Below are 27,110 nucleotides of genomic sequence, written 5' to 3' on the forward strand. Positions count from 1 at the left end.
TGAGGATTCAGGCTTCATTTCGGCCATTTTTCTAAATCCCCAGATTACCAAACTATATACATTTTATCTATGCACAACAAATCTGTTTTTCTGACCACTGCAAAATACACTCCCAGCTACATAAAGATGAACGCACACTCATTAGTAATTTTAGCCAATATGAAACTAACTGTGAGCACTGCCTGGGGGAGGGGAAAAAAAAAGCACAAATCACCACGGTAACACACATTTTCTAGAGGCAGAGCTGAGGCTGCTTCTGTCATTAGAAATGCAGAACAAGATACAAACATAGAGATTGAATACCTTTAAACAAACTGAGATCTTTTAATAATCCAGGTCCAAACAGGCCTTCTAGAATACTTTCAAACCCTAAAAGCAAATAAAACAATTGTTAGCTTTCTAGATTAGTACGTCACTACAATATTCACAATAGCAGTTCTATATTTATCTGTTCCAAGAACAGAGCTCAACACGTTTTCTCCAAGTATTACAAGATACACAGGTCAATTATGATGACTGAACTACTGATAAATCATAGCACAATCTAGAGTCCACTGACTGTGGTAATTTTCTAAGTAGCTAGGTTAAAAACATAGAACATTACAACATCGAAATAAACCATTTTGAAAAGAACATAGGAAGCTGCAGGTTCCACAATATGACCGAGTAATTTCTACACAAATAAGAATACTCTCATTTAAGCCTCCAAACTGAAAGAAGATATATTTTCCCAACTTAAAAAATACATTCTTCCATCTCAGTGACATTCAGTTACTTTTCTGAATTTCAGTAAACATTAGAATCAGTGTTTCCTCAAGAATGGCAGTTTTGAAGAGAGAAAATTAAAAGAAGGATTCAGAGTTGCCATATCACTAAGGAATGAAATTTCCATCACAGATCCACAACCGAGACACACACAGTCCAGTTTACTTCAATGCCATGATTTATACCTTACTTAAAATAAATCTAATCAATTTGAGTTTGTTCCAGAAGAGGGAAAACGTGCACCAAAATTACTGCCATTATTTGGAAAAGTTCAATCAATGTTACACTGACCCCCTGCTGGCGGTAAAAAGTCTACAGAGCTATTAATTACCCAGTACTGTGAGAAGACAAGTTAGCAGAGTAAGTATGAAAAGTAAAAAGATTATTTTAAGGGTGGTAGACAAATTCCACCTTATAAAAATTTATAAAAATTGAATGATCAGAAAAATTCAAGACTGTAACTTACTATATTGCCTGCCCTTCCTTCCCCTTCCAATACTTTTTGCTTTGTAGCTTTAAGAATGATTTGCAAGCAGCCAGAGGCTTCTAGCTTCTCCTACTTATTTGAGTCTTTGAGTGGCAGAAAAGGAAATAAAAAGACAAATTAAGAAACAAAAAAATGGTCTTAAATTTAGAAAAACTCGCATGGGTGAATCAGGGACAAATAAACTACCCAAAATGGCAATCTTTAAGATATCAGTCAAAATCTAAATGATCGTGTACTATGAAGGAAATAGTTTATTACACTTCAAAAGAGCAGTAATTCTAAAATAATTCTGAATTTATCTGGATCTAATATCTAAGTTATGTTTTGGAGAGCAGTCTTCAAAAGGAAATGACAACTAGCGTTTCACCCTCTGGGTGTCAGCAAGAGTGCCAGTGCACCAAAATCTTCAGCGATCAGATGCAGGATGTTACAGAATTTGCAGGGTGCAACATGATTTAGATGGCAAAAGCATTGCTGAGGTAAAACACTAAAAATATAATCTCAGAAAGGACCAAGAACCAAAAAAAAAAAAAAAAAAAAAAGTGAAATAACAGTCAAAGAGTAAAGAGAAATAGGGAGAAATCAGGGAACAAGGTGGAAAAGGAGAAACTGGAAACACATCCCATTGAACAGCACCTTGTCAGGCAGAGAAGTAGCACTGCCTCCAAAAAAAGCCAATTCAGGCTTCAGGAAATGGCAGGAACAGTGGGAAAGGGCCGACCAACCTGACCTAGAAGAAAAATAGGAGAATCAGGGTATTGACCCATAGGTTTATAATTCTGAATAGTTTATAACGTTTTTAACATATGGGTAGAGACCCTCAGAATTTGACTCTGAAATGAAACCTTAAGGAAAATAGCTAACCAACCTTGTGCTTGATCCTTTTGTTTAAAACTTACATTATATATATATATATGTATAAAAGTCAAAAGACTTCAGAAATTTTACTCAAACTCATCAATCTTTTAATAGTAACTGCCAGTGACTCATGCCCCACAGTTTGCCATGCATGCAATTGCACACTGAAGTCCCTGCCAAGTTTTACAGCTTGGATATTGTACGATGGTAGTTTGCTAGCCCACTGTTCTGAGTGATGCTAATGCCACTCGGGTTTTATTAATATTAAATATTGGATTTAGCAGTTGCATAGCAACAGCAGAACATCTTATGTGCAATGTTTGACATTAAAAAAGGCAAATAAGGGAAGTATGAATGTATTCAAAAATTCTACTAAGAGACTGGTAAAACTGCCATAAAGCTGAGCCCTATTCCCCCCAAATGCAAAGTGCAATGCAGCAAAGGCAGTTTAAGCCCTGTGATGTTGTGTTCAGTCATTCAGGGCTCCAAAAGAGCAACTGTGTACAGTTAATCATGCAGAATACATTGAAAACAAAATCTTGAAAAAGGAGCTGCCTACTTTTTATAGTATTTTTTCTCTCCATTGTCACTGCTCTTAGAAGCTTGAAAAGAACATTTCTTTTCCCACCGATTGTCCTTTTCCATTTGGCAGATGATATTTTCCTGCATTTCAAATGGAACAGAAATTAACATGGCTCCCTCTGCTAAATTCCAGTTTCTATATTTTCATCATCTGTATTTCAGCATCTGATGGTTCATAGCAGCTGAAGAGCAGAGCCAGTGGAAAAGTTGCAGGAATAACAGAATTAGAAGAAAGAAAAAGAAAGAAAATTCCACTATTTTAGAAATCAGTATTATTTATGTATCAGATTAGATGTTCAATATCAGTTGTATTTAGATCTCTGATATGCTCTTCACAATCAAAGAAGCCACATATTTAACTCTCACAAATCTTACTGGTGACCTTTCCAATGAAAAACATTTTTGGGATGGCAGTATAAGAATTTATTAAAAAATATTTGAATTAAAAAAAAAAAACTGAATTTATAAAGTGTAAAACATCTCTCCACTTCCAGAAGGCTCTCTAGGAAGTGAAGAATTAGAAAAAATAAAACCCAGAACAAAGAAAGAAAACAGTACTGAAGCACGGGTGGAATAACTTTTTAAATGCAGAGGTTGTTACACACTTATTCCTATTTCACAACAGTCAGCTCTACAAGTAAAGCATCCCCTAAAACATCCTCTGATAAAAATCAGAATATACATTGTGCCATTTTTCTGCTAAGGGTAGCAAGGAAAGAAACTAAAACTAAAGAGGAGAGGGGGAAAAAAAAGCTTGATCAGCATTATCAATTTTCACTAGTTTTGTCTCTGAACCTAAACAGTTTTATTTTCATATTTCTTGGCATATTTACCCATCTGTAACCAAATATTTTGTCATAAATTTAATCTGTAATTGTAGTTTGATGGCTAATGGTGTAAGATAACAATTTAATATAATAGTTTAATTTAACCTTTGCAAAGAAAAAAAATAAATCCAGGTAGGCCCTCATGTCATCTTCTCCCCTATAACTGAGAGCCCTTTGATCATTAAGCAGGTACCAGGCTCCTTGGGATAACAGTATCAGAGAAGTCACTGGCCATCTCTAGTAATGCGGATTAGCCAAAGACACATTCTCTACTACAAAAACAGGAATGCAAGATCTTCAGAAAAGGATAGGGATGCACTTCTGGAGTGCCATTGACACAGAGCCTAGCATGTCAAACAATGCTTTTTTTCCCCTTCAAGACAGCACAGCGCAAATATACCTCTGAATAGTCACTACAAAATTCAGCCTTAGATATGTATCTAGTCAAAGCAGTAAAGCTTGACTTTAACTTACAGGTACAAATCATTTTGGGAGTAGTAAAAAAACACAGACTACAAGTCCTCTGAATGTATGATTACATAAATTGTTAATGACTAAAAAAAAAAATTAACACAGCAAGGCCAGAAAATTAAAACCAACATACATAGTTGTCAACTCCTCAGCACTTATCTGTGCGTATTAATTTAATTGGTGAATATCAATTTATAAACTAAACCTCAATAGACTTAATGAGTACCACCCAGGCCAGCAATTAAGTACAGCAGGTCACAGAACCACAGAATCAGAATATCCACAGCTGGAAGTGATCCACAAGGATCAAATCCAACTGCAATGGACCAACTGCAGTCACAATAGAAATTAAGAGAAGTGATTAATCAGCATTTATTTATAATAAACAGCCAAATATATAGCAATTTGCACATTAAAAGGACAACTTCAAAAAGCTGGAAATTTAGTCAAGTCACTTAAGACATTAGTTGCCTATATATTTTGTTTAAATTTCTTAACTATATAAGAACATATTAGAAACCATCAAAACCATGGGGGAAAAAAACCTGACCTGCTAAATGGGGGAAAAAGATTTAAAAACCAACAAAACCCAAACCCAAGTGACTAGGAGTAAAAGCACAAAGAGACAAGTGGTTGGATGATGGCCAGGAAGATTCAGAGAGAAAAGATAAATCAAAACTTAGAAATGTTGCAAAAGTCAGAGAGAAGATTAAAAGTAAGCAAAGATAAAATCAAAACCAAGACACAGAGATTGGATTTTTAGCTAATATATGTAAGAGTATGGTATACTACAAAACATTCAATAGAATGGCATATAAGCATTCAACAAAATCTATCAAGGTGGTGTTACTAACATTTGTAAGTTAATAATATTAATATTAATAATATTAATATTAATATTCAATAGACATGTGCTGGTTTTCTTTCTGTGAGTTACTCAGAGTATTTGCAGCAGTGTTTAATTCCTGAAAGTCCTGAAATATTGTGGAAGCCCCAATGGGCTCAAAAAAAGGGAAAAAAAAACCCACTTTGAAATGTCACAACATTAAACAAGCTAGTACTGGGGTATCAAATTGGTAAAGGTTTTCAAAACCAATTAACAGTTCTCAGGAATTGATAGCAAAAATTGTGTCAATCAACATAGGCTTACAAGAATTCTCATTAGAGTCTTACAAAACTAGAATTTTAATTAACCACTGATTTGATATAATATTTTAGACTTTTGGGCTGGCATGATACATCTTGACTAAAACCAGATATTAAAAAAAACAAAACCTAAGCCAAACCAAAGAAAAAGAGAATCAGTCAAATAAATACAAATAATCAGTAATCAATTAAGTAACAGCTCTTGAAACATTGGTGGCAGTGAGAAACTACTGGCAGTAAGGTCCATCAGGTACTGGTTCTTGGCCCTGTGCCATTTGCCATTTCAGCCCTAGCCAGTGACTTGTAAGAAAGCAGTCACTAAATTTGCAGGAGCTACAAAGACAGGAAGAGCAGCAATTAACAAAAGGCCCAGGTCACATAGGTTGCTTACGAAAGCAAATGCAATTAAACACTACTTGGAAAGGGGGGTAGGGGGAATGGAGAAAGCCACAAATCACACATCTAGGAACAGGAAAAACAGTTTCTCAAAGACATACCTATATACAGCAGCTGAAAGTGGAAGCTGATCAAACTCAGCCAGACATAAGACACTCTTTAATTTTATAAGGGTCCAATTGAAGACACAAGACACGCACCCCTAGGACTGGATCATCGTTTTCCCTACTCTAGGACTCTGAAGGTGTTATTTAGGAGAGCACAGGCTGGTTGCTGAGATCTATTTCACTTTCATTCTCCCCCAGCACTTGGATTCATCATGTTAGGAGTCTCATTAACTAGTTTGAAGCAAGAGCCACCACCATCACATCAGGTTTTTACTGGATTTCTCATGCCTACATTTTCTGGTCAAGATTGGTTATATTTATCCATAGCTATGGGATTTGAAGCAGGAATTAATTCAGAAAAATCCTACACTCTATGTGTAACACGGGAATTCTGTCTCTTCCAGGACAAAAATCTATTAAACTGGAATGTTTCAGTCATAGGCATCTTAATAGAAAAGCAAGACCATGCAACAAGGGAGGTGGAAAAAAGTCACAGGACAGTTATTAATATACACTAAGTCTCATGACATGCATATAATTATAAGTTGTGAATATTCTTTTATTCATGCAACAAAATAAAAGAAACTCCCATCCACCTATGATGAGAGATCTCGTTATCTGCATGGAGACCAATTAAGGACTCCAAATACAAGTTAAATCAACTTTGCTTTAGCTTCTTGGGGAACAAAGTAAAAGCTGCGCATCTCAACCAATTTTTCAAATTTCATGCTTCCCCATTTTTGTTAATGAAACTGCACTGTTCAGGGACTCACTGCAGACACTCCTGCTCCAGAGGGTTATGAGGACCTTAAATATCAACCTGGTTCTTTAAGAGCAATATAGACACATGCACACAAGAAAATAACTCAGGATATTAAGACTGTTTAAAGGAACAGATATAACCAAGTTCTGTATAGCAACACACAGCTCTTCTGTAGCTTTTTGCACCAAAACATCTTCTGTTCTCAAGACAGAATAGGGAATATTATGTGCTGAGGCCCCTAAACAGGCCCTTGGAGCTCAAGACAAAAAGAATTCTTTGGCCTTAGAATAATGTTTTATTCACTGTAGAAGAGCATCTCCAGTAGAGAAGCTTCATTTGAAGTAATCAAGAAGCAAACAAGGTGCATGTTCTGCCTAACAGCCACTACATCACTGTTGCAGTAACTTACCACAGCAGTAATCTGAGAAATCAAAAAAGCAGAAAAAAACTACAAGAACTATTGATAGAAGTGCTTCTGACTGACCATCAACCCTGCAGAACTTTATAAAAATTACAAACTAGCATTGGAATTTTAATTAAAAAGCTGCAGCAGACCATCCTCACTCTGCTCTCTAAACATCCCTCTCAACCAAGCTATTCCTTTTCCTCTGAGAATCAAGTCTAAGAACATTTTCTCTGATGCAATCCCAAACTCACAGCAAGGCATTTAAAATTTAATGAGCTAAATATGACAGCATAACAGCTACATATCAGAACTACAGAGCCGCAATGCACTTGCCTTCACAGCAGAAAAGTGCCATGCCAAATACCCTAGAACAGGGGAGATCTCTCTGCTCTACAAGGAAGAGCACAGAAGCAAAGCAAACTATCAGCTTATGTTACAGTACAAGAAATAGAGACAGGAGACTCTCCATCCAATGTTAGCACTCTAACTGGCAGGTTATCACTGATTACAACTGAAAATCCAACCCCAAAAAACCAGAAGTGACAAGTTATAAAGCTTGTTGCCAGAGTGCAGAGTATAGCAAAATATGGATCATCTCCTGCTTCCCTCCCACGAGGAATATTTTTGTGTGTGTGATCTGATACCAAGAAGAAAATTACACAAAGGCATGCAAACTTCTTATCTCCAATCAAAAGTCTCAGAAGAAGAATTCAAGAAAAGCTAAGGACATTTCAATATCTGTCTCAAGATCCCCTCAGGATACATCAATTGTTCTGGAAGGCAGAGTTGCAATCTTCATATGGATTTGCAGGAGTGAAAGGATGTTCCAATCTGTAGATACTGCACCACTAATCTGGCTAGTTGTTCAACTCGGGGATTGTGGGTTTCTGGCTTACATTTTAACTCAATATCTGGAGACTCAGGAGACTGGTTTCCGTCATAGCTAGTCACCACTAATGCAGGACCTAACTGGAATCCTCTCATGTAAATACTTGCATTTTTTTACCTTAAAAATAAAGCAGAAAACACTGACAGCACAAAATGACAAAGAATTACAACTTTCTATACAGCCTTAAAAAATACAGGGTTTATTTAATGGTAGAATAGGATCTTCAATTTTTTTAAAAGAACTTAACTAAATTAAAATTCAAACATATAAATTTTAAAAAATAAAAATTGAAGTGAAATTTGTTTTTCAGTATCTCAGTTCAAAGTCAGTGCTCTTATTTGCTCATCTCCAGGTATGGAGTTCCACCAGGCAACCAGGTACAACTTTCACTGGTAAGAAACTGTAAGAACTAGCTAGGAAGTTTACAAACAGATTAGAAGAGTCAAATATCTCAAGAATGAGAATGCACACTAGCACGAATCAGCATGGACCAAATTATGGAGACCCAAACATTTCTCAAACTTGAGGCTATTTTTTTTTTTAACCATGTTGCATTACTTATTTTAGCAAAATAAAAACCTTGAAACTTTTTTCCTATTGGAGACAATCTGTTAATGCTTCACTCCCAAGCAAAGGTAAGGTGGCATTCATTAACTACCACTGTTTATCCCCATGTCCCATGTTCCTAAGGCACAAACTTAAGAAAAGCCTTGCAGTGGATGAAATTGATCTGCCTGGAAAATGCCTCCCATGGAAAAGATAGGATTTCCAGCAGCATCAATTCTCTGCTCCACTTTATTTCATGGCCACAGTAATGCTCATATCACAGATCAGGTCAGGTATGCTATCAGGAACAACCTGCCACAGCAGAGGTCCAAGTCAGTCTAAACCACAGAAGAACCCTCCCTCTCCCACAGAAGCTGTCTATGTGGAAGCACAGGACAGCAGTGGCTTTCATCCCAACCTCAAGAGATATTGGCATAGTGCAGAAGCATTAGAGGATGAACTGAACTAGCTGAGATATGAGCTATATTTCATACTCCACAACTGTCCTGTTTGAAGAGGGTTACCTTTCCTCAGCAATTCAGTTTTGCCTGACATTGTTCTCTGTCTGCAACACAGTCACCTACTCAAACCACATTAATTGAAATAATTCGAAGCTAAAAATCAGCCCAGAAACAGTAGGTACAAGCTGCAGAATCCACTTAAACGAAGACTGCCAGCAGATAAAGCATTTACCAAACCACATCTGTGATCTAGAAAACTCCTGCACTGTGACTCAGTTTCAACTTTGTTACCACAAGAGGTCATTTATACCATGATTCATTACTGAATTAACTGAATGCATTATTCTTTTCTTTCAGCTCTCAAGTTATAGATATCCTTTTCACCATCTCTACAGAGATTTTTTTAGATCTATTTAGTAATCGGGAATGAAAATGTGATTCTGTTTAGGAAACGAAACAATTATACCACCAATCATTGAAAAGCTGATGACCTTCAATGAATAGACCCATGACAACAGCTGAACATTTCTGAGTTGAGAGGTGAATATACTGAGCTTACCTGTAAGGTAAAAATTGCCAAGAGCATTTTTACTCTGTTATTTGTGATTGTAAGTCTGTCTGGTGTAAAATAAACCTCCACAATAAGCCATTACATAATTGCCTCAATGAACAGTACACATTGACTCCAGCTAGCTCACAGCATCCTGAAAAAATCTTACGGTATGCAATGATACACTATTAAGTCAAGTGATTACTTCACTACACCAGTGAGTATATCTAAATTCTGATTAAGAAACTAACAAAAGCAAAGCAAGCTCTAGATTATGGAAAGAAAGCTGAATCATGACTATAGTGAATATGAAGCACATGTGATGTTTAGAGAAGGCTTTGCAGACGTGCTAGAAAAGTATCCTTAGCTTTTTCAGATGGACAGCTCAGTTCTGTCTCAAAGGGAAGGATGATCTAGGCAAAATCAGAAGGTGATACAGGCAGCTACACAAAAATGAAAGAGTAAATGAAAACAGGGCAGAGAGTCACAAGTTAAATACCTTGTACAAAAACCCTGGAAAAAAATCCACTCACACAGAGGAGTATCTTAACACTGAAAGTCACAGAATTTATACCAGCTACAGAGCAGGTTATAATGACTAATTGTCATCACTGAAGTCACATTTGCAAGTATACATCAAGGGAGGCATCATTCCATGAGTCTACAACACAAGGTGCAAACCCAAAGGAAGCAAAACTAAGCCTAACAATCCTCTCCAGCTTTATAGTTGTTTGCACAGCAGTAGTATTAAGAACACAAAGGTACAAAGTAAGCACATGACTAGTCTTGCATACAGCAAGGAAGATACAGCTGTATTACTGTTGTTATTCTTGTGTCAACAGAACCAAATACTAACAGAAATATTATTAAGCTGTCCTTCAGTCATACCTCGGGTTATGCCTATGCTCTAAAGAAACTGCAAGCCCTGATATTCCTCTGGAAACAGAAAAGAATCAGCACAGCTGCTGACAACTTTGTAACAAAATATTACAGCAGAAAAACAATTTGGTGCTGAAATTAACTGCGGGAACTGAAATTGCCAGATGTGATGGAACATTACTCAGTGTAGACGAGGAACAGTAAACCTTTTCTAAAAAAATAACTACACTCAGATGCCAGAAATCCACAGTAAATAGCTGTAAAAAAGCTTGACCTTTCGGGTTTAGTGAAATTTTCCCAAAGAGCAAGTGACTGATAAATCTCTCTCTCTCTTTTGATGTCACATCATGTCTACCTCATTTCATGTTGCAACCCTTGGAGTGTTACTAACCCTTTAGCTTCAGACACACATCACCAATTCTGTAAGCTGACCTCAGACTGCTTAACCATCAGCATTTCTAATCACACTTTTGACTGTACATATAAATTACTACATAAGAACATACAGAAGATTTTAAAAAATAATAATTTTTGCTTGCCTTTTTTCTAGATTGGAACAATTTCCTGGCCTAATCCAGTTACAGCAGCAGGAACAAGTGGCAGGACCAGGGAAGGACATCTTAAACAACACTGCAGAGATCAAGATCTGTCCAACTTTGTTGTTCACTCTCTCAGACTGCCTTTCCCTTATTCAGATTAAAGACAGATATCTGAAATAATTACTGGATCAGAATAGAAGATCATAGCCTGAAAAGATCCCTTGGGATTTGGTTGATGCAAAAGTAACATGATAGAGAACACAGATTTCATGATGTCCACTCAGGATTTCAAAGTTATTCCCAAGTACCTTTTCTGGATAGCTACAGTGAAATTGGTGTCTAATGGTATATTTAGTAGCTTATACTACACCTGAGTTATACACATAGTAATTGCAGTTCCTATCTCATTTTTAAGTCTTCCTCTAACCAAGAAGTTATGTACAGCTTTTTGACACTGCTGTCTTCTCCATCTCATTTATTGTAGACCTTCTGGAATTGCTGAAATATAGCATATATAATTGGCCTTCTTTAGTCAAATGTTTAATCCACTGTACTTTGGTTGAGGCCACCCTATATCCTCACTCATTTGTTTTCAATCTAGTTGAAGTTCTTTTCTTCAAATCATCCTTTGTGATCTAAGAGAAGACAGCAGTCCCTTACTTCCTGGACACTAAGTTTCTCAATGTCATTGTGTTGCAGCAGAATCTTATGATATGCTAACAGTTAAACAAATTACAGGTTTCTAGTCAAGAACATCAAACTGTTACAAAAACAAAACATCCTAAGATAAGACTTCTACAACAGCCAGTCTTGCTCTAATTTTACAGTTAGTATCTCAATAAAAAGGTCTTAGTAAACCTGCTACACCTCCCTCAGATCTTTCAAAGAATTAAGTCACTATCATCACTAGGATGATCAGAAGATCTGAAACCTATTCTTTGATGCCAAGTGAAGAAACTGGGAGATCATTCAGCCTTACAAATAAGTTAGTCCTTTGTTCCAAATCAGAATTAAATTTTCCAGGTAACCTATACAGAAACTTCTCAAGCTTGCCCACTCTGTTGTATTGCTAAATTCACCAGAAACTGAAGTATCTGGTACAACCTTTATAAGAAGAAACAACAGAAACCCTTCCCAATTTTGAGTGCTGCTTTGCTAGAAGATTTAGCTTTTAAGATCAGTATCACCGTCCATTTATAATCAAAGCAGCTCTTTTTGTAACTTCTTAATTGTTCTTCAGAGCAAAATCTCAGAAATGGATTTCCTAATCCACAGCTAGGAACTGCCAGGAGTACAGCTATATAAACAGCAAAGGAATTTGATGCAAACTAAGCAGGCTACACCCTAATCATCTGATTGTAAGGGATTAAAAGTCGACAGTAGCACTAACAACTATTCGAAGTTTGTTGATGTCTATGACACTTTGTAAATATTTTCCCTTAAGGTCATTTTTTCCCCTACAGAATTCTTCATCCATAAGCTTCTCTAAAAGAAAAACACTATCATGCACACGTAATTAACAAAGTATGGCATAAAGAGGGAACTGTAAATTACTGATGATTGTGTGTGCAAGACATTAATAACTACTTCATGTGAGTGCCCTGCTCTCCACTACTGTCAATTCATATCTTAAGTAATCTGAAAATTATTTCAAATATAGCCAGCTTTTCAAAAAAGTTATCTTTGACACCAGAAATATTTCCAAGTTCAAGGAATATTAGACTTCTAGAACACTTGTAGCGACTGCAACACACTTTTCTATAAAACCACAGCAATAATACCCGAGGCATGAGTGAAAGAAATCAGACACCAAAACAAAATGCAGTGGGATACTAGAACAAGTGTTGCAGAACAACTTGCACTAGTTCTTATTTTGCCAAAGTAGCCAAGCTAAAGACGAATTGCAATTTTATCTGGATTTATTACCCATGTACAGAGCTGAACAGTACCAATTAAAATCCAAGCAAAGAAACTATATCTAATCACTGTAAAATCACAGCCAAGAAGGTCAGCAGCAGTTTTAACAAAAGAAATTCAAACCTCATGAAGAGAAGCTTCCTTTCATTTACAGGGGAAAAAATAACAGAAGCACACGGAAAACTAAGGCTGGAAAGGAACCTGCAAAATCCACAGCTCCACAATGAACACTGTATTCAGCATCCTAGTGACTTCAGTATTTTAAATATTTGCTTATATTAGTGTTCAATAAGTAATTCAATTAAATTCAGTAGTAGTTGAACACATGGAGCACTCCCAAGAGTAGTCAAGTCAAAGACCCAACATTTTTCAAAACAGCACATAGGTTAATGCTGACTTTGTCTTTGAATTGCTAATTATTTCCATACAATTACTTACATAACAGAAAACATGCAATATCTCATTTTGTAGTAGTGATACAATCACAAGACACATTTTTAAGAAAGCTGCATTATCAAATCTGCAAAAATAGCTCAGCATAAGGCTTACTCTTCCAGACAACTGGCTCCTTACGAGTCCCAGAATAATTATACGACCTGCGATGCAGGAAATCAAAGAAGACTTCAGTGTGCAATTTTGGGGTTTATTGACACTTATTTGATGCAAGTATTTCTATAGATATTTGACTATTTCAAGTACTTAAAAATCTCTCTTCATGCAATCAGAAGTCTGAAATGGTCTTTCATAACTATCTTGAACATAGTCTAAAGATTTTATATGTTCATGGATTAACCTACAGTTAATCTTATTACACAAAGAGCCAACACTTTCAAGAATGAGTGGTAAAGCTGTAACACTAAATAAGCTCATTCAAAAAGCAACCCTGAAATTCTTTTTACTCCTGCACCCATTTTAAAGTCACCAATAAGCACTAGTCAGACTGCAGGATGTTTTTACCAGCAAGCTTCTGAATAAGTATAATGCCAATAAAGTTAATTACATTTAAGAAATAATAGTCTATATGCAATTAAGATACTGGCAACATTTTAATGCAAAAAGAAATGTTTAAATATACTAACATCCTAGTCTTGGGATATCCAGTCAAGCTACGCAAAGAGATGTGTTTGTCCCTTGCATACTCCCAAATGGGGAAGTAGGATCAGAAACTGGATCTGGAAGAAAGGGTAAACAGCACGTTAGTTAAATTCACAGCGTAAATTCACTATGTTCGGAGATGTTGCAAACATTAGTGAAGACAAATACATAAATGACCCAGAGAAAAAATAAAATTGCTTTGGAAACAAAAACACCTCATGAAAAATACTCCAAACCCTCAATGTAGAAGAACCACAAGGATAGTGGAATAAAATGTAAAATGAAAGGAACCTAGAAGAGGCAACAGTGGACAGTCAGCTAAATATTTGCACTGAAAGACAGTCTGGAGTTGCAGAGGCACCAAACAGAGCAGGGAAATTAAAGTTCTTTCTACAGTCTTTGAGCCAATAACAATAGCCATCTCTCTGCACAATTGCCAGGGACTGAAAAATTCTCCTTCATGCCCAGCAAGTGGAAAGCTCTTCTCAATGGCAAATCAAGTTCTGCAGGAGGTAGGGTTTAATTTTTTTTAAGCAAAGTTAACATACGGTTAGCATAAGCCTACGCAGCAGGCTCTTCCAGTACTTCTGCTGCTTGTGGCTTTGTGCAGAACAGGAGGAAGCTAAGAAAATGAATCCATTTTTACAGGTGCAATTCAACCTTGCATTGTTCAGATTTATTCCTGTGGTCCTTGAGAAAATAAACCAAAACAGCTAGTTCAACTACTAAAAAGAAAGAAGAATTAAAAAAAAATCCTTCACCATTTACTTTTGCCTTAAATTTACTTTTCTCAAGAATGACATTCACTCATCTATCAAGGCAGATGTCAGCACTATCAAGGTTTAATAGCAAAGATAACAAGAGGAAACCATGGACTCTGCCTTTAGAAAGGCTACAAGAGACTCCCCACCCACAGCAGACAAATGTAAATGTAAAAGTTACGGTAACCAGCATACATCTTCAAGGATTGTCAAGCCTTTGTTTCTAAGAAATATTTCTAGACACAAACTAAGAACCATTTATTCTGATTCATTCCCAAATTAACAAAATAGGCTAATTTTACAGAATTTGTTTCCCTTGGTAACAAGGGTTGCATGAGGCAATGTAGATCTTTTATACTCATGGCATTCCACAGAGAAAAAAAAGCAAAACCAAAACAACACAAAAAACCAACATCCCAAACCAAAAGGTTCAACATTTTACCACATTTTACCTGCCTATCACGTTGCTGAATATTAGGAGAAGCTCCAGCATAGAAACTTATGCTCCAGTTTGTGCATCCCATCATCACAAGCAAACAGGAGACCGAAGGTTTTCCCTCCTCTTGACAACTGCTAAGCTATGTGATTTCTGAAATAAGTCATCCTAGGCACATCTTCAGCTGCTGCTTGTGGTGTGATGGCAAGAACAAAACAGCTCCTACTAGTTTGTCTCATCTGTGACAGAAACTGGTTAGCCCTGCATATTTCAATGGAGATTTAAACAACAAGTTGCCAGGTATCCCTCAAGCCAAAGGTACATGAAACATAGGTTGGGTTTTAAATTAGTTCAAACTATAAAGACAGTACAGAACCAAGAATCACAATCTCATTGAAGAACCCAGTGTATTTCAGGAAGATGCAAGGCTTCAGACGTAACAAAAATTAATCTCTGATTTTGCACCAGAGGACACTAGCAAAGTATCTCTGTAATCTTTTGCTGCTTTCAAAACACCAGTTCTAGCATGAGGCAAGCGTCATCGAGGCAAAAGCCAATCACCTTACAGATTCAAAGCACAGTCTCCGGAGCAGTAGCAACAGCAGGTTTTGCAGCCCTTTCCTTCTCTACTCCATCACTCATTCCTACTCCTACACTGCATCAGTTACACTGCTAGAAGTTCATGAGACTGCAGAAAGGATAAGTGGTTTTACACACAATGCCCTCATGTCTCTCTTTTTTTTAAGCAGTAACTTACAAAAATTCACCTTGCATGAGAATGGGGGTTCAGGGTTAAGACAAAGGTTTAACTAGCCTGGAATCCCAATTCCAATAAGGGCAAAAGTGTAAGTGGCCATACAAAGAGATGACTTAATGCCATCATGAAAAGCATAGCCAGCAAAGCACAGATAATTTCTTTTCAGAAGTAGAAGCGTAGCTGCTGCTTAAAAGTCTGTTAAAGAACAGCATGCAATTACTCCAGTTTGTCAGATGTGTAACTCCACTGGACTCCTTGCAAATGAAAACCATGAGACATGCATGTTACAGTAAAGATGCTGGAAAATGAAGGCCTATTAAAACAGAAAGGAGATAGAGTCAACAATATTCCATGGTCCATAGGTTTTGGCACAGTGTGCTGCAGAGAACAGGTGAGATACACAGGAGCAGGACAGACCCCTGCTCCTGCAGGAGAGGCCAGCACACAGACCACACAGCTCTTATGGAAGGCAACGGGACCCACTGCTGAATGAGCAGACAGGTGTTAGCGGGGAGTGGATCTTGCTCCAGTCCTCTCTCCTGAACACAGGGCTGGTCTGACAGCCCTGTCATACTTCTTGGTCAGCCATCAAGAGCTGCTGGCTGATGAATCTCAGATGAACTCGGCACAAGTGCTAACTGCCCTTAGCTCTATCTGCTTTTCCTCCCTAAGGACTCCCGTTTGAAAGCAAGCCCTATGACAGTTTTAAACCTTGTCTTAACACAAAATCCCTAAACCAGTAGACACGCTGAATATGCATCCTGACTGACCGACCACATAAAAAGCCCAGCCCAAACCTATGCATCCCTCTGTGGTAGGGACTGTTTCCAGTGAAAATGGAAGATACTGCACTAGACCAAGAACACTCTGAAGTCTGGTGTAATGAGGGGTTGAGGTCCAGGAGGTTCTAGAGGCTAGAAACCCACTGCCCCTGCTCTTTGGGAGAACACTGACCCCAAACAAGCTGTTTCAGCACTGGCCCACCTCCCTAACTGGCATCATAAACCTGAAGTGTAAGGTACCCTAGCAGATATTGTTGTCATTTTGCTAAAGCCCAAATACACAGATTACCCAAAGAGGTAAAGAGAATCCCTTCCTTTAGGCCAACATTCAAAAATGTGTTGACTCTAGTTCAAAAGGAGAATTTAGACTACCATTATGTCAAAGGAACCAGAGCAAGGAAGTATCTATGAGAATGAATACTAGGGCATATAAAGACAGATTCAGCTGTTTTCATCCCTGAAAAACACTTTTTGCTAACTAGTGATGACCCTAATGTCCCAATTACAGCATCAGTTTCTCTATAACTTCCTGTTAATTTTTATGAAAAACATATTCAATAAAGATCTTCATCTGCTCAAGACTTACTGTAACTTAAGGCACATTGACTAATAAGGCAGCATCAGGAGTAAAATGAGGCTTGCCTGACTCAAGTGCATTAAAGGAGGGTGATAAAAATTAAACAGCAGTAAAATGCATGTAAAATGCATGTAAAATGTATGACTGCAAAATATACTGTACAAAAATTGTTAACAATGAGAAGCAGAGTAAGAAAATACAAAATTCCACAATTCACTTATCCCAAGTCACTAGAAGACAGACTACTGCAAACTGAAGGTTACTGTAACACGGAAGTTCATTCTGCAGCAAGTCTCCAATGTTTTGAAGCTATGATTACTGATCACCTGGCACTTTAATCCGTGATAAATCCACCTCTCCGCTGAAAGAGCTGATCCCACTCATCCTCCCCACCCCCCCCAGATGCTCACTCATCTCACATTTGCACAGTAACACAACAAGATGGTTCAGGGATCAGTTTCCTGATCCAACCCAGCACACATTTACACAAAGTGAGGTCAGTGGCACAAAGGGAATGGTATGATCACCCTTCTCCTGCAGCATTTTAAATCTATATGACAGTAAAAACTGCTGTGCAACCATGAACTGTATTTTTATACAGAAATTCATTTTTACTGCTATGCATCCCTTGGACACATATTCTATTTACCTGTGGTGAAACCAAAATGTTTCCTGAATAATCTTACATACTGGCCAGCATTAAACAACTATACTCTCCCATACTGCTCATTTAGGTTAAAAGACATACAATTGTGATTTCTCAGAACTTATGGTAGGAGTCATTGCCCAAACCTGTATCTACTCTAAATGTAACACTAAATTGCAGTTTGGCAAGGACCAAAATTTGGACTTGCAGTTTCTTTAATATCAGGGAGAAATGCTTCATTACAGTTGCTCTAGCATAATCTCTCCCTTATTTTAAAAAGGAAAAAAGACTATTGAATGTTTCCTATAGCATCTTCTACAAACACCAAACATCCCTTCTAGGGTATATAAACTTAATCAATACATTTCAATATTTTTCACCAAAAGAGTGATACTGCAAAGAGAGTAATTTCACGCCTTTTCAGAAATCTGACCCTCTAGAAACTTGCTTAATGTCATGCAATACAGTTTAAAAAATAGCACAATGTTTAACTTAATTCTGGACAAAAAATAACTCACGGTTCAAAAGCCAACAGTAATTTTGTTAGATATTCTTGATGATCATTTTCTGTTAATTTCCTTTAAAAAAAAAAATCAGAGAACCTATCTAGGCACATCCCTTTGCTGTCCTAACCTTCAACTCTTTAACTGAAAACAGTATGTTTTTAGAATAGGTTTTTGACGGTGACTTCCATTTGACTTTTTAAGCTTAAAACAACAAAACCAAAAACAAAACAAAACAAAAACCCCCAACCATCCAAACTAAAAACCAAACCAAACCCACCAGAACCTGCTACTTTGTCCCACAGTGCCTCCCCAAACACTGCCCCCTCAAGTTTCACATTAGAACTTTAATAAGCAAAGGCTTCAAAAGAATACATTTTTCTCCTTGATGGGAAGATCAGGTAGTTAGTTACCTGAACCAATTTTTTCTCTATAGTGGGAAATATTTTGACCATTCCCCAAGAATGCTTTAAGATGTATTTGGAAGAATTTAGTCTTTACACAGCTATTAAAGCTCATCATCTCCTTTTCTAAAAGCATTATTCGTGAAGCATCCTCATTTATGCTAAGTCTGGATTTCCAATAGACCTAGTTTTGAAGATATATTAATTTTCCTTCACTGGTTCCAAGAAGAAAAACTCTTGGGATATTTCAATGCATGATGTCTATTAGTTAATTTTCATCCCTACCTCCCCTCAAAAAAAAAAAAAAACTAGCAGAGAGAAGCCACCTGAGTTAAACAATGCCGTACCAAGGTGTTTGAAAGTGCACAGACAAGTATTTTACGTGTCACTTTGAAAACAAGAGTAAGCTCATGACCTTCTGTGAGGTCATCTGAAGCAAGAGATCAATTTCCTAAGACCACCTGACTCAAGCTGCTTTAGACCCCAGTCCTACAGGAGTGTGGACTGACAGCAGAGAGTGAGGCAGTTATTGCACCACAGCCAAAGCACATTTACACACTGGCTGCCACACTGACAGAAAGCAGGAATTAATCCTCAGGAGAACCTCATTTGTCACACATAACCACAACATGCTCCTGCAGGCACTGGTGTCCTTTCACTGCCACTGAGAACAGACTGTTTCTAGCTCATGGGCAAGGACATCCCTGATCCAGGGATTCCTCCACACACCCACATCCATGGCTCTCATTCTGACCCACTCACAGCTAAGTCCCATAGCCTCTGTTCACACTAACCTGCGATTCCTCATTTGAGTCAAGGCTTATTAAACCTTGTATTCACAACCCAGCTTAAAACCAGACTAAATAGAGCTACACAAGCAAAACTACAGGGCAGCAAAGCAGTGTTCAGAGCATTATTTATTTATTTATTTATTAAAGAAATTTTTTACACCAACAGAATCTCAAAACTGCACAATAAATTCAGCACTCTTAACCCTTCAAGTCAGCTAGTACAAACCAACTCAGAAATTAGCTCTGTTTGCTGCTTACCAGCAGAATCATGAAGACTCCCCTAGGCAGCACCATGGCATGCTGAGAGCAAACATCCATCTGCCTTAAAGATGAGATCAAAGGATTGCTTATCTCTTTCCCCTAACTAAATAGGAAATAACTGTTCTTCCCTTACAGCTAATATGGAAAGCCCTCCAACTTTCAGACACTAGTAGGACAAGAAGGAACATCAAGAGGGATACAAGGTTGGGATGCTGAAATGCCCACAAACATGATAAGCAGAAGGTGTCAATTTCTTGGGAAAAAAGTGCTTTTGCATAGACTTTTTGTTAAGTAGGTTTAGTAGTTTTAGTCCTGAGGGGAAAAAAGTTTCCAAAAATAACTGCTTACTTTCTGAAGTTTGTGAGGTGTCATCACAAGTGCATTTAGCTGCTAAAGTTCATCACCATGCCAGTAAGTATAGACCAAAGCAGCTGTGATCGACTTCTTGCCTTCCTCTCAAGCACCTCCCATTATATACCAAGCTGTGTAAGGCATTTCCTACCCTAGCGCCAGGAGCAGTCCTTGGGCTACAAAGAATTGAGAAAATGTAAAGTCCTGTTTGCTGTTCTTATTTGGAGCACAGAATTCACTTCAAAGTACAAGCAGCAGTAAGATACAAATTCAAGATTAGTCACAGGCAAACAGATGATTTAAGAACAAGAACCAATCTGTCATAGGAAAAGAGTGCAGCCTCCATGGCAAAGTCAACTACAGTTCTGCAACATCTTTAACTTACAAAGTCAAATTTTAATCTATTTTAAAACTGAGTAACTTGTTGATCAGAGTAACCGCTGAACTCTACTCAATTTTGTACTGTTAGCATGCTCAAACTGTGACCTCAGCTATGGTTCTAGCAAAAAAAGAGCCAGGTGGACAGTGGCCAGGGTGGAGACTATTTGGGTTTTGATACCCAGAACAGCAGTGCACTAAGGGATTACCAAACAGCTTACCATCCATCCTATACTTCAACTGTCTTCTACTCATTAAAACAAATAAATCCATGTCCTCTCGAGACCCGAAAGGTGGTTTACCTGTTGTTTTAGGTCATCTGCCAATGCACTGCATGGACACTACGTCAGTTTATGCTCAAGCCTGCATATTTAAAGCTCCTTTCACAACCGTGTAAGGGAGGAATGTAATGAAATCTTTAGATCTAACACAAACTAGCAGGAGTTTGGCCTTCATAGCAAGATTCTTGGAAGGGAAAATACAGAAGCTCTACGTTCACAGAGTGCAGTTCTGTAAACTTAACACCACCCTAACCTTTTTTCAGAAGTCAGCTTTCAAACTGAAGTTTTCCAGACTTAGTATCCTCCATGATATCCATTTTTGGATAAAATATACTTTTAAATAGCTAAGTATGAGAAGAAGGAAAGATAAAAATCAATACTAATCTACTGGATCACTAAGTGTCAGCTCATACTCCTTAACACCTACAGCCACTTTGGAAAGGAAAAATAGCCCTCATTTCCAAATCATTTAGAGCAGTAATTTTCAAGTTGTGGAATCCTGAAAAGCATAAAAATGCCACACAATTTAAACTATTGGCAATAGCCTTGTTTTTCCACAGTTGCTTCTTGCCAGCTTCAGATTGAAAAACACTGTTTTAAGAGATCTTTGGCAAAACACAGCTCTCTCAGTAGTTCAGGGCTGTTAAAGAAATAAATGCAGCATCCCTGCTGAATTCAAAAGATCATATGCAAAATGGACCTCTGCATGGCCTATGTCAACTGAGCACTGAAGCCATTAATTCCCAAATGACTGTACATCACTCAAGGAAAACTGCAGAGGCCAGACCAAGGCATTAGATTTTGTGAGTTAACAAAAATACTCCTGTAAGATACAAGAACTAAGTTCTCATAGCATCTTACTGTACAGTTACAGAAGATTACGTTTTTCTTATTTTGTATGAATGCACAGTATTGACAAGGATGACAGAAAAGTATAAAAAAGCCAAGAGAAATGTGTGGGCAGAAGTTAGGCATTTAACCAGGAATACCAAATTTAGTGTTACACTTGATACAATTTTGCCCACCAAGTATAAGTTAGAAGAAACTAAACATTCATGGCAAATATTTTTGGGAAAAAACTACTTTTTCCCCCTTCAAGAGACTTTGACACTTCGTTTTGACAAAGACTCAGTGCACTTGTCTTACACAACACATTCTGCAATATGTTCCCTCACATGTCTTCATCCTTTTCTTAATCTTGTAATATTTTGAAAGATAGTAAGGTACAGCATGCAGATAAAGAATAACCACTAAGGTAACTGAAACTTTCAACTTCCAGTTGAATAAGAGCACAATTTTTCCAAAGGGCATTTAAAACCAGCAAGAAACACTCCTCTTACTTACCAAAGAGGACAATTAGATCAAGAAAAGATCACTGGCACAAAAGTGCAGTAGTTTTTTTTAAGAAAAGTTTTTTCAATTTGGAAGTGAACACTGCCAGATGTTTTTTTTTTTTTTTCTTCATAAGATAAAAGTAAGACCCTTGAGAGAAACTCCAGAAGAGAGATTCTGGTATCATATAAAGTTAAGTTTCACTAATGACTTTAAAATAGGAGAGAAAGCTAGATAAAAGTAGCAATGCTCCTCCTATTCTGAAGGATGCAAATGGAATCACTGCTTTAAGAAGATTGCTTTTAAGTTTGTTTAGATGAGAAAAGGTAATTACCCCCATGCTTTCCTATTCTCTTGATTTTGCAAAGTGAAATGGAAGTTAAGCATCCACTTCTGCAAAAATTTTCTTTATGCATGGTCTCAGAAATACATCTAAAGTCCATGATAAAGTATCACTTAAACAGCAGCTCTCATCGTTTTTGTCACAATGACAGACCTTAACCCAGGAGATGACCAAACCTGAGACAAAGGTCTGCTGTAACATTAGCTTATATTCAACTTGCTCACAATGAGGACCAAATAACTCCCAAAGAAGGCAAGAAGTCAGTCAGGTTGCTCTTTAAACCAAAGTAAATCCATTTTCTCCATTCAAATATAAAAAAATATTTCTCTATAAGCCCAAGACTACAGGACACAAGGCACAGGCTGAGAGGACTCTTCTGATCACAAGACTCTCCATCTGAAGTGCACAAGCACAGAACTCCATCACTCTGACTAATCTGCGACAAAGTTTCAAAACTGACCTGCAAGTTAGTCAGCACATTAAGCACGAGCAGATCACCAAAGAGCTTTGTGTACATGAATCTCTGTGGAGAGTTTAACAGCTGCAGGACTAGCCTGTCCTTGCAAGGCTGCAGGCTGAACTCAGAAGTTTATTACACAGGTAACATAGCAAGCTGCCTGCTGTCACACAAACACAGCAGCAAAGGGAACCAAACAGCACATTGCTAGATTCATTACAGATACCACGACAAGCACAGGAGCCTCAGCACTAAGAACCAGCCTTGAAGTATTAAGAGCAGGGAACTACAGGCTGTGGGTTGAAGCTTTCACATCCTTTTGCTAGGGCAACCAACAAAAAAGAAATAAAGAAATTAAGAACTCTGACTCTTGACTATCTATTCCTCTTCTTATTCTGACAGTTAAACCATTTTCAAAACGACCACCACCCCTGCAGCAGCAGAGGGCAAAGGACATCAGATGGACTCACCTCTCCAGTTACACACTGAAACACCTGTACTATAGGTGTATGCAAAAAGTAATCAAAGACAACCAGGAAAGTTTTCATTAGTAAACTCAGCTCAAGAGTTAAGATTGTCTGGTGGCCTCTGATGTCTTTCCACACTGCTGGATTCAGCTTCTGAAAGCTTCCTTTGTTAATGAATACTAGGCTCTTGTCCAGTCCTCTTTTCTCCCCCTCTACTCCCTCCCATAAAATATCATGGTCCTCAGGGCATAAGGAACATCCTTTGTCTTCCTGCAAGTCTTCCCTGTGCAGCCACTTTGCCACCCCTCCTAGAAAATGCAAGAGGATTACCATCCTTTCTCTTCTCTGTAGGAAGAGAGACGAAGACATCATCTAGTAGCAATTTTACCATAGAGGAACTGGTGTCCTGCAGAAACATTGCAAAACCATAACCTCTACTTCATCTTTCACATGTCAGCAGCATTGATGTGTAACTCAAATCTTCTACTTAGCTTTGAGAGTTCCATGTTTTTGTCAACTCACCATAAAGAGCATGTGATACTATACACAACATACAAGGTGAACTAAATCTGAGGAAAAAGGTAAATGACTTAAAAGATATCCAGAGAAATAACAGTAAGGCATTCTTCAAGAGAAAAAGAAAGAAACTGAAGCTCTCATTTCCCAAAATGGCCATACAGATTTATGAGAGAAAAATGAGAAACCCCAGAGGCCTGCAGAGATATGAGGAAAGGAGGTATAAAGCTGCAACTTTATTAAAGAGAAACTGGTTAGGAAAGCAGAACCCATAGTTCTTTATCAGGGAGAGACCATGAAGAGGGAGATTACTTCAGTCTTCCTACTTCTGCAATGAACATGAAGCACACAAAAACTAACACCTACTCAGTGAAAGATGTACTTTTGCATGTGTGACAATACCAATTGAATAGTTTCAACTCCTCACTCTCTGTGCCTCTTCTTCCTCTGCAGATGTTATACCAAAAAGAAAAAAAAATAAGATTGTTTTCCAGTCAGGTCTAGTCAGGGAACTGATTCACCCAGCTGCCACACATAGTTGTGTTTGAACAGAGGAGACTATTTAAGCCAGTTTAGACAGCACTACTGTCAAACATAACCACAGACTGTAGCATGGTTACAAGAAACAAGATACAAACTAGAAGACTCTGTACCTTTGGAATAGACTATTCTACCCACTTCCCTTCCCCACACAGATGTGATCCCATGGAGTGTTTCAGATGAGTTCTCCTGATCATCTCATTCCCACCTAGGATGACTCAGGTTACTGCACATCACCAGAAGATTAGCTAGTTTTGCAGACTTCTGTCAGTTTAGTAAAAATAAGCACTAAGCCAGACCAGAGGCAGACCATAAATTGTCTCAGCCCATCCCATCCAACCCTGCCCTCAGAAAATCCTAAAAGCTTTGTATTTCTCAGAGTTATAAATATCTATGCCAGCCACCTTTGAGAACCAAAGCCTCATCCTCTTAAGAGTGAAAACATGTATACACAGAAGGGTGAAGAAGAGGATTGGAAAGTCACCTGTAAAATACTGCAGTACTCTTTGCTCTGCCCCAACCAGTAAGATGGGGCTAATTTTCTTTAACCCTATTAAATGCCTGTTTTTCCTCAAACCTTGCCTAAACTGACTTCTAGGAAGTATTCTCGATGTGATTTTACAATAGGAATGAAAGAACACAAATTCTCAGACAAAAACAAAGCAAACAAAAACAAGCTAACCCCCAAAACCCCATAAGGACACATGACAGTACTTGCCTGGATGTACAATAGCCTAAGATGGCAGACTGTTGAGTCACAAAAGTAACACATAATAAGGATTTAGACAACTGAGCATAGAAATTGGGATTTTTTTTTTTATCACCCATTATTAATTAAAGTGCAGTTACTGGACTTTAATACATGATAGCATTTGGACTATCATCAACATATGGCACAAACTGTCAAGAAATGGCTTAAAATTTTGCAAGAGTCCTTCAAGTACTCTTTTAAAATGGTACTGTATCACAAAGCTGTAAAACTCTAATATATACATCCCAGCATAAATGCTGCAAAGATTTTATCTAGATGGATTTTCTACATGCATGGAATGGATTACTGTGATTAATTTTGAAGTTCTATTAGAGCAGATGAATTCTAAATGTCATTATTTCTTAGTTAAAAAGTCCAAATGCCTATACTTCCTGCAGGACAAACATATCCCTGCAATGATTGTTGCTACCTCACATAAATTAAAATACATTTTTGTTGAAATGTGAAAAAAACCAAATTATTAGGCCTAATCTGAAATTTTATGTCACAGGCATCAGAAGAATACCTCAGCATGGCATAACTCAAAGTGATTATCAATAATTTTTTGAGTATGCTTTTGATTGGTTGACATCGTCCCTGAAAGAATAGAAGTTATTCTTCATGTCCAAGCAGGGAAACAAGGGCAAATCCAAAGTGATTTGTAGTGAATTCAAAAAACTTGAAACTGATCTAGATTCCAGATTCATCCCCTGCAGTTCAGTTTCTGCTGTTCTTCAGATACATACCATCCTTCTATGCACATTTAAAGTAAAACTAAAAATCACTCTGTAAATTTTACTCCTTCCAACGAAGGATTTTTATTTCTAAATGATAGTTGCCTCAATCTTTTCCTGCATAACTTTGTAATAAAAGGGTAATTCTCCTTCCCTCTATTCATACTGCCAACAAGCAGAAATGTTGGAGCATAGAAGAGATCTTCTTGAACGAGCCTTCAGCTACTATACTGTAAAATTGCTGTACAATGGATTTATATTAATAATAGAAACCACAATCTGCAGCTACGTTGTCAGCAGGTTGAGATAAGGCAAACAGTACCACTCACGTTCTGGGGACAAAGCTGGGGGTGTATATAAAACAAACACCAGTATAAAAAAGCCCTACATTTAAACTTTAACTCACTTTTTATCATTATTTTTCATCAACTTCACAGCTATAATAAGCTTTCTCATTTTGGAACAAAGAAATACGATCTGACCTTTGAACTAGAACCATGTTAGACACTTGAAGGCTTGAGCCTACTTCCAAAACAAGGTAACACAGCTAACTGTTTGGAAGCAGCAGCTAATTCATATCACACACAGGCTGGAGCTATACAGGAGCCATAATCAAGATAAGAAAAGTAATAAAGATTTCAGAATTATTCAACTGCTATACACCTTCTCTTGATTATTATTATATTCTAACACTTCCTGATGTATCATATTTCTTCCTCAGAATCCACAGTATCCAAGGTCACAGAAGACCACCACTATACAACGAACTAAACAGAAAGAGATCAGGTACTTAGGTTGCAGTATTTAATCAGCAACAATAACATAAAAAAGGAAAAAAAAAAAGGGAATTACTTCAGTTTATTTTGACAGCATAACACCTAAGCAGCATTTCAATGAAACACTGGCAGAGCTCAAGATGATTGGAAATCTTATGAGAATGGTAAAGTTTTCCCTTGAAATCCTCATTTTGCTCCCAAAACTAGGATCACTTCTGAAGAGTAGTGAACCATTCCCTCCCTGCCCCCACACAGACCATAATTCAGTCAGGGAGTCTCCAAGAGTACAGCTAATATTTAACAAAGGGCTAAGCATCACCAGCTAAAAGAAATGCATGCGATCACCTCACACTACTCCAGTGATCACGCAGCACTGCCATGCTATTAACTGCCTGTATAAAAGGTGTCAGGAGGGTTTCAGGGATCTGCGGGTTATTTCCTTCCTCAAACTCCCCATTTTTATCAGATCCAATCTCATCAACCATTTCAAATTCAGCAAGTGCCTGAACACAAAATGATTAGAGTCTGGGAGAAGGAAAAAAAATTAAATCACCACATGCCTTTGTGTCTAGGTATCTGCTT

General features: G+C 37.6%; 1 protein-coding gene across 2 annotated transcripts in view; it reads right to left on the reverse strand.

Annotated features, from left to right (window-relative positions):
* Positions 1–27,110, reverse strand: part of LCOR (ligand dependent nuclear receptor corepressor) — a 63,411-nt gene that overhangs the window by 32,782 nt on the left and 3,519 nt on the right. For both annotated transcript variants that reach the window (XM_030276247.4, XM_030276248.4), the window contains exon 2: positions 304–369. In XM_030276247.4, the coding sequence (XP_030132107.1) occupies positions 304–369 (66 nt within the window). The remainder of the gene's footprint in view (positions 1–303; positions 370–27,110) is intronic.

This window comes from Taeniopygia guttata, chromosome 6 (assembly GCF_048771995.1).
Source record: "Taeniopygia guttata chromosome 6, bTaeGut7.mat, whole genome shotgun sequence".
Taxonomy (NCBI): Eukaryota; Metazoa; Chordata; class Aves; order Passeriformes; family Estrildidae; genus Taeniopygia; species Taeniopygia guttata.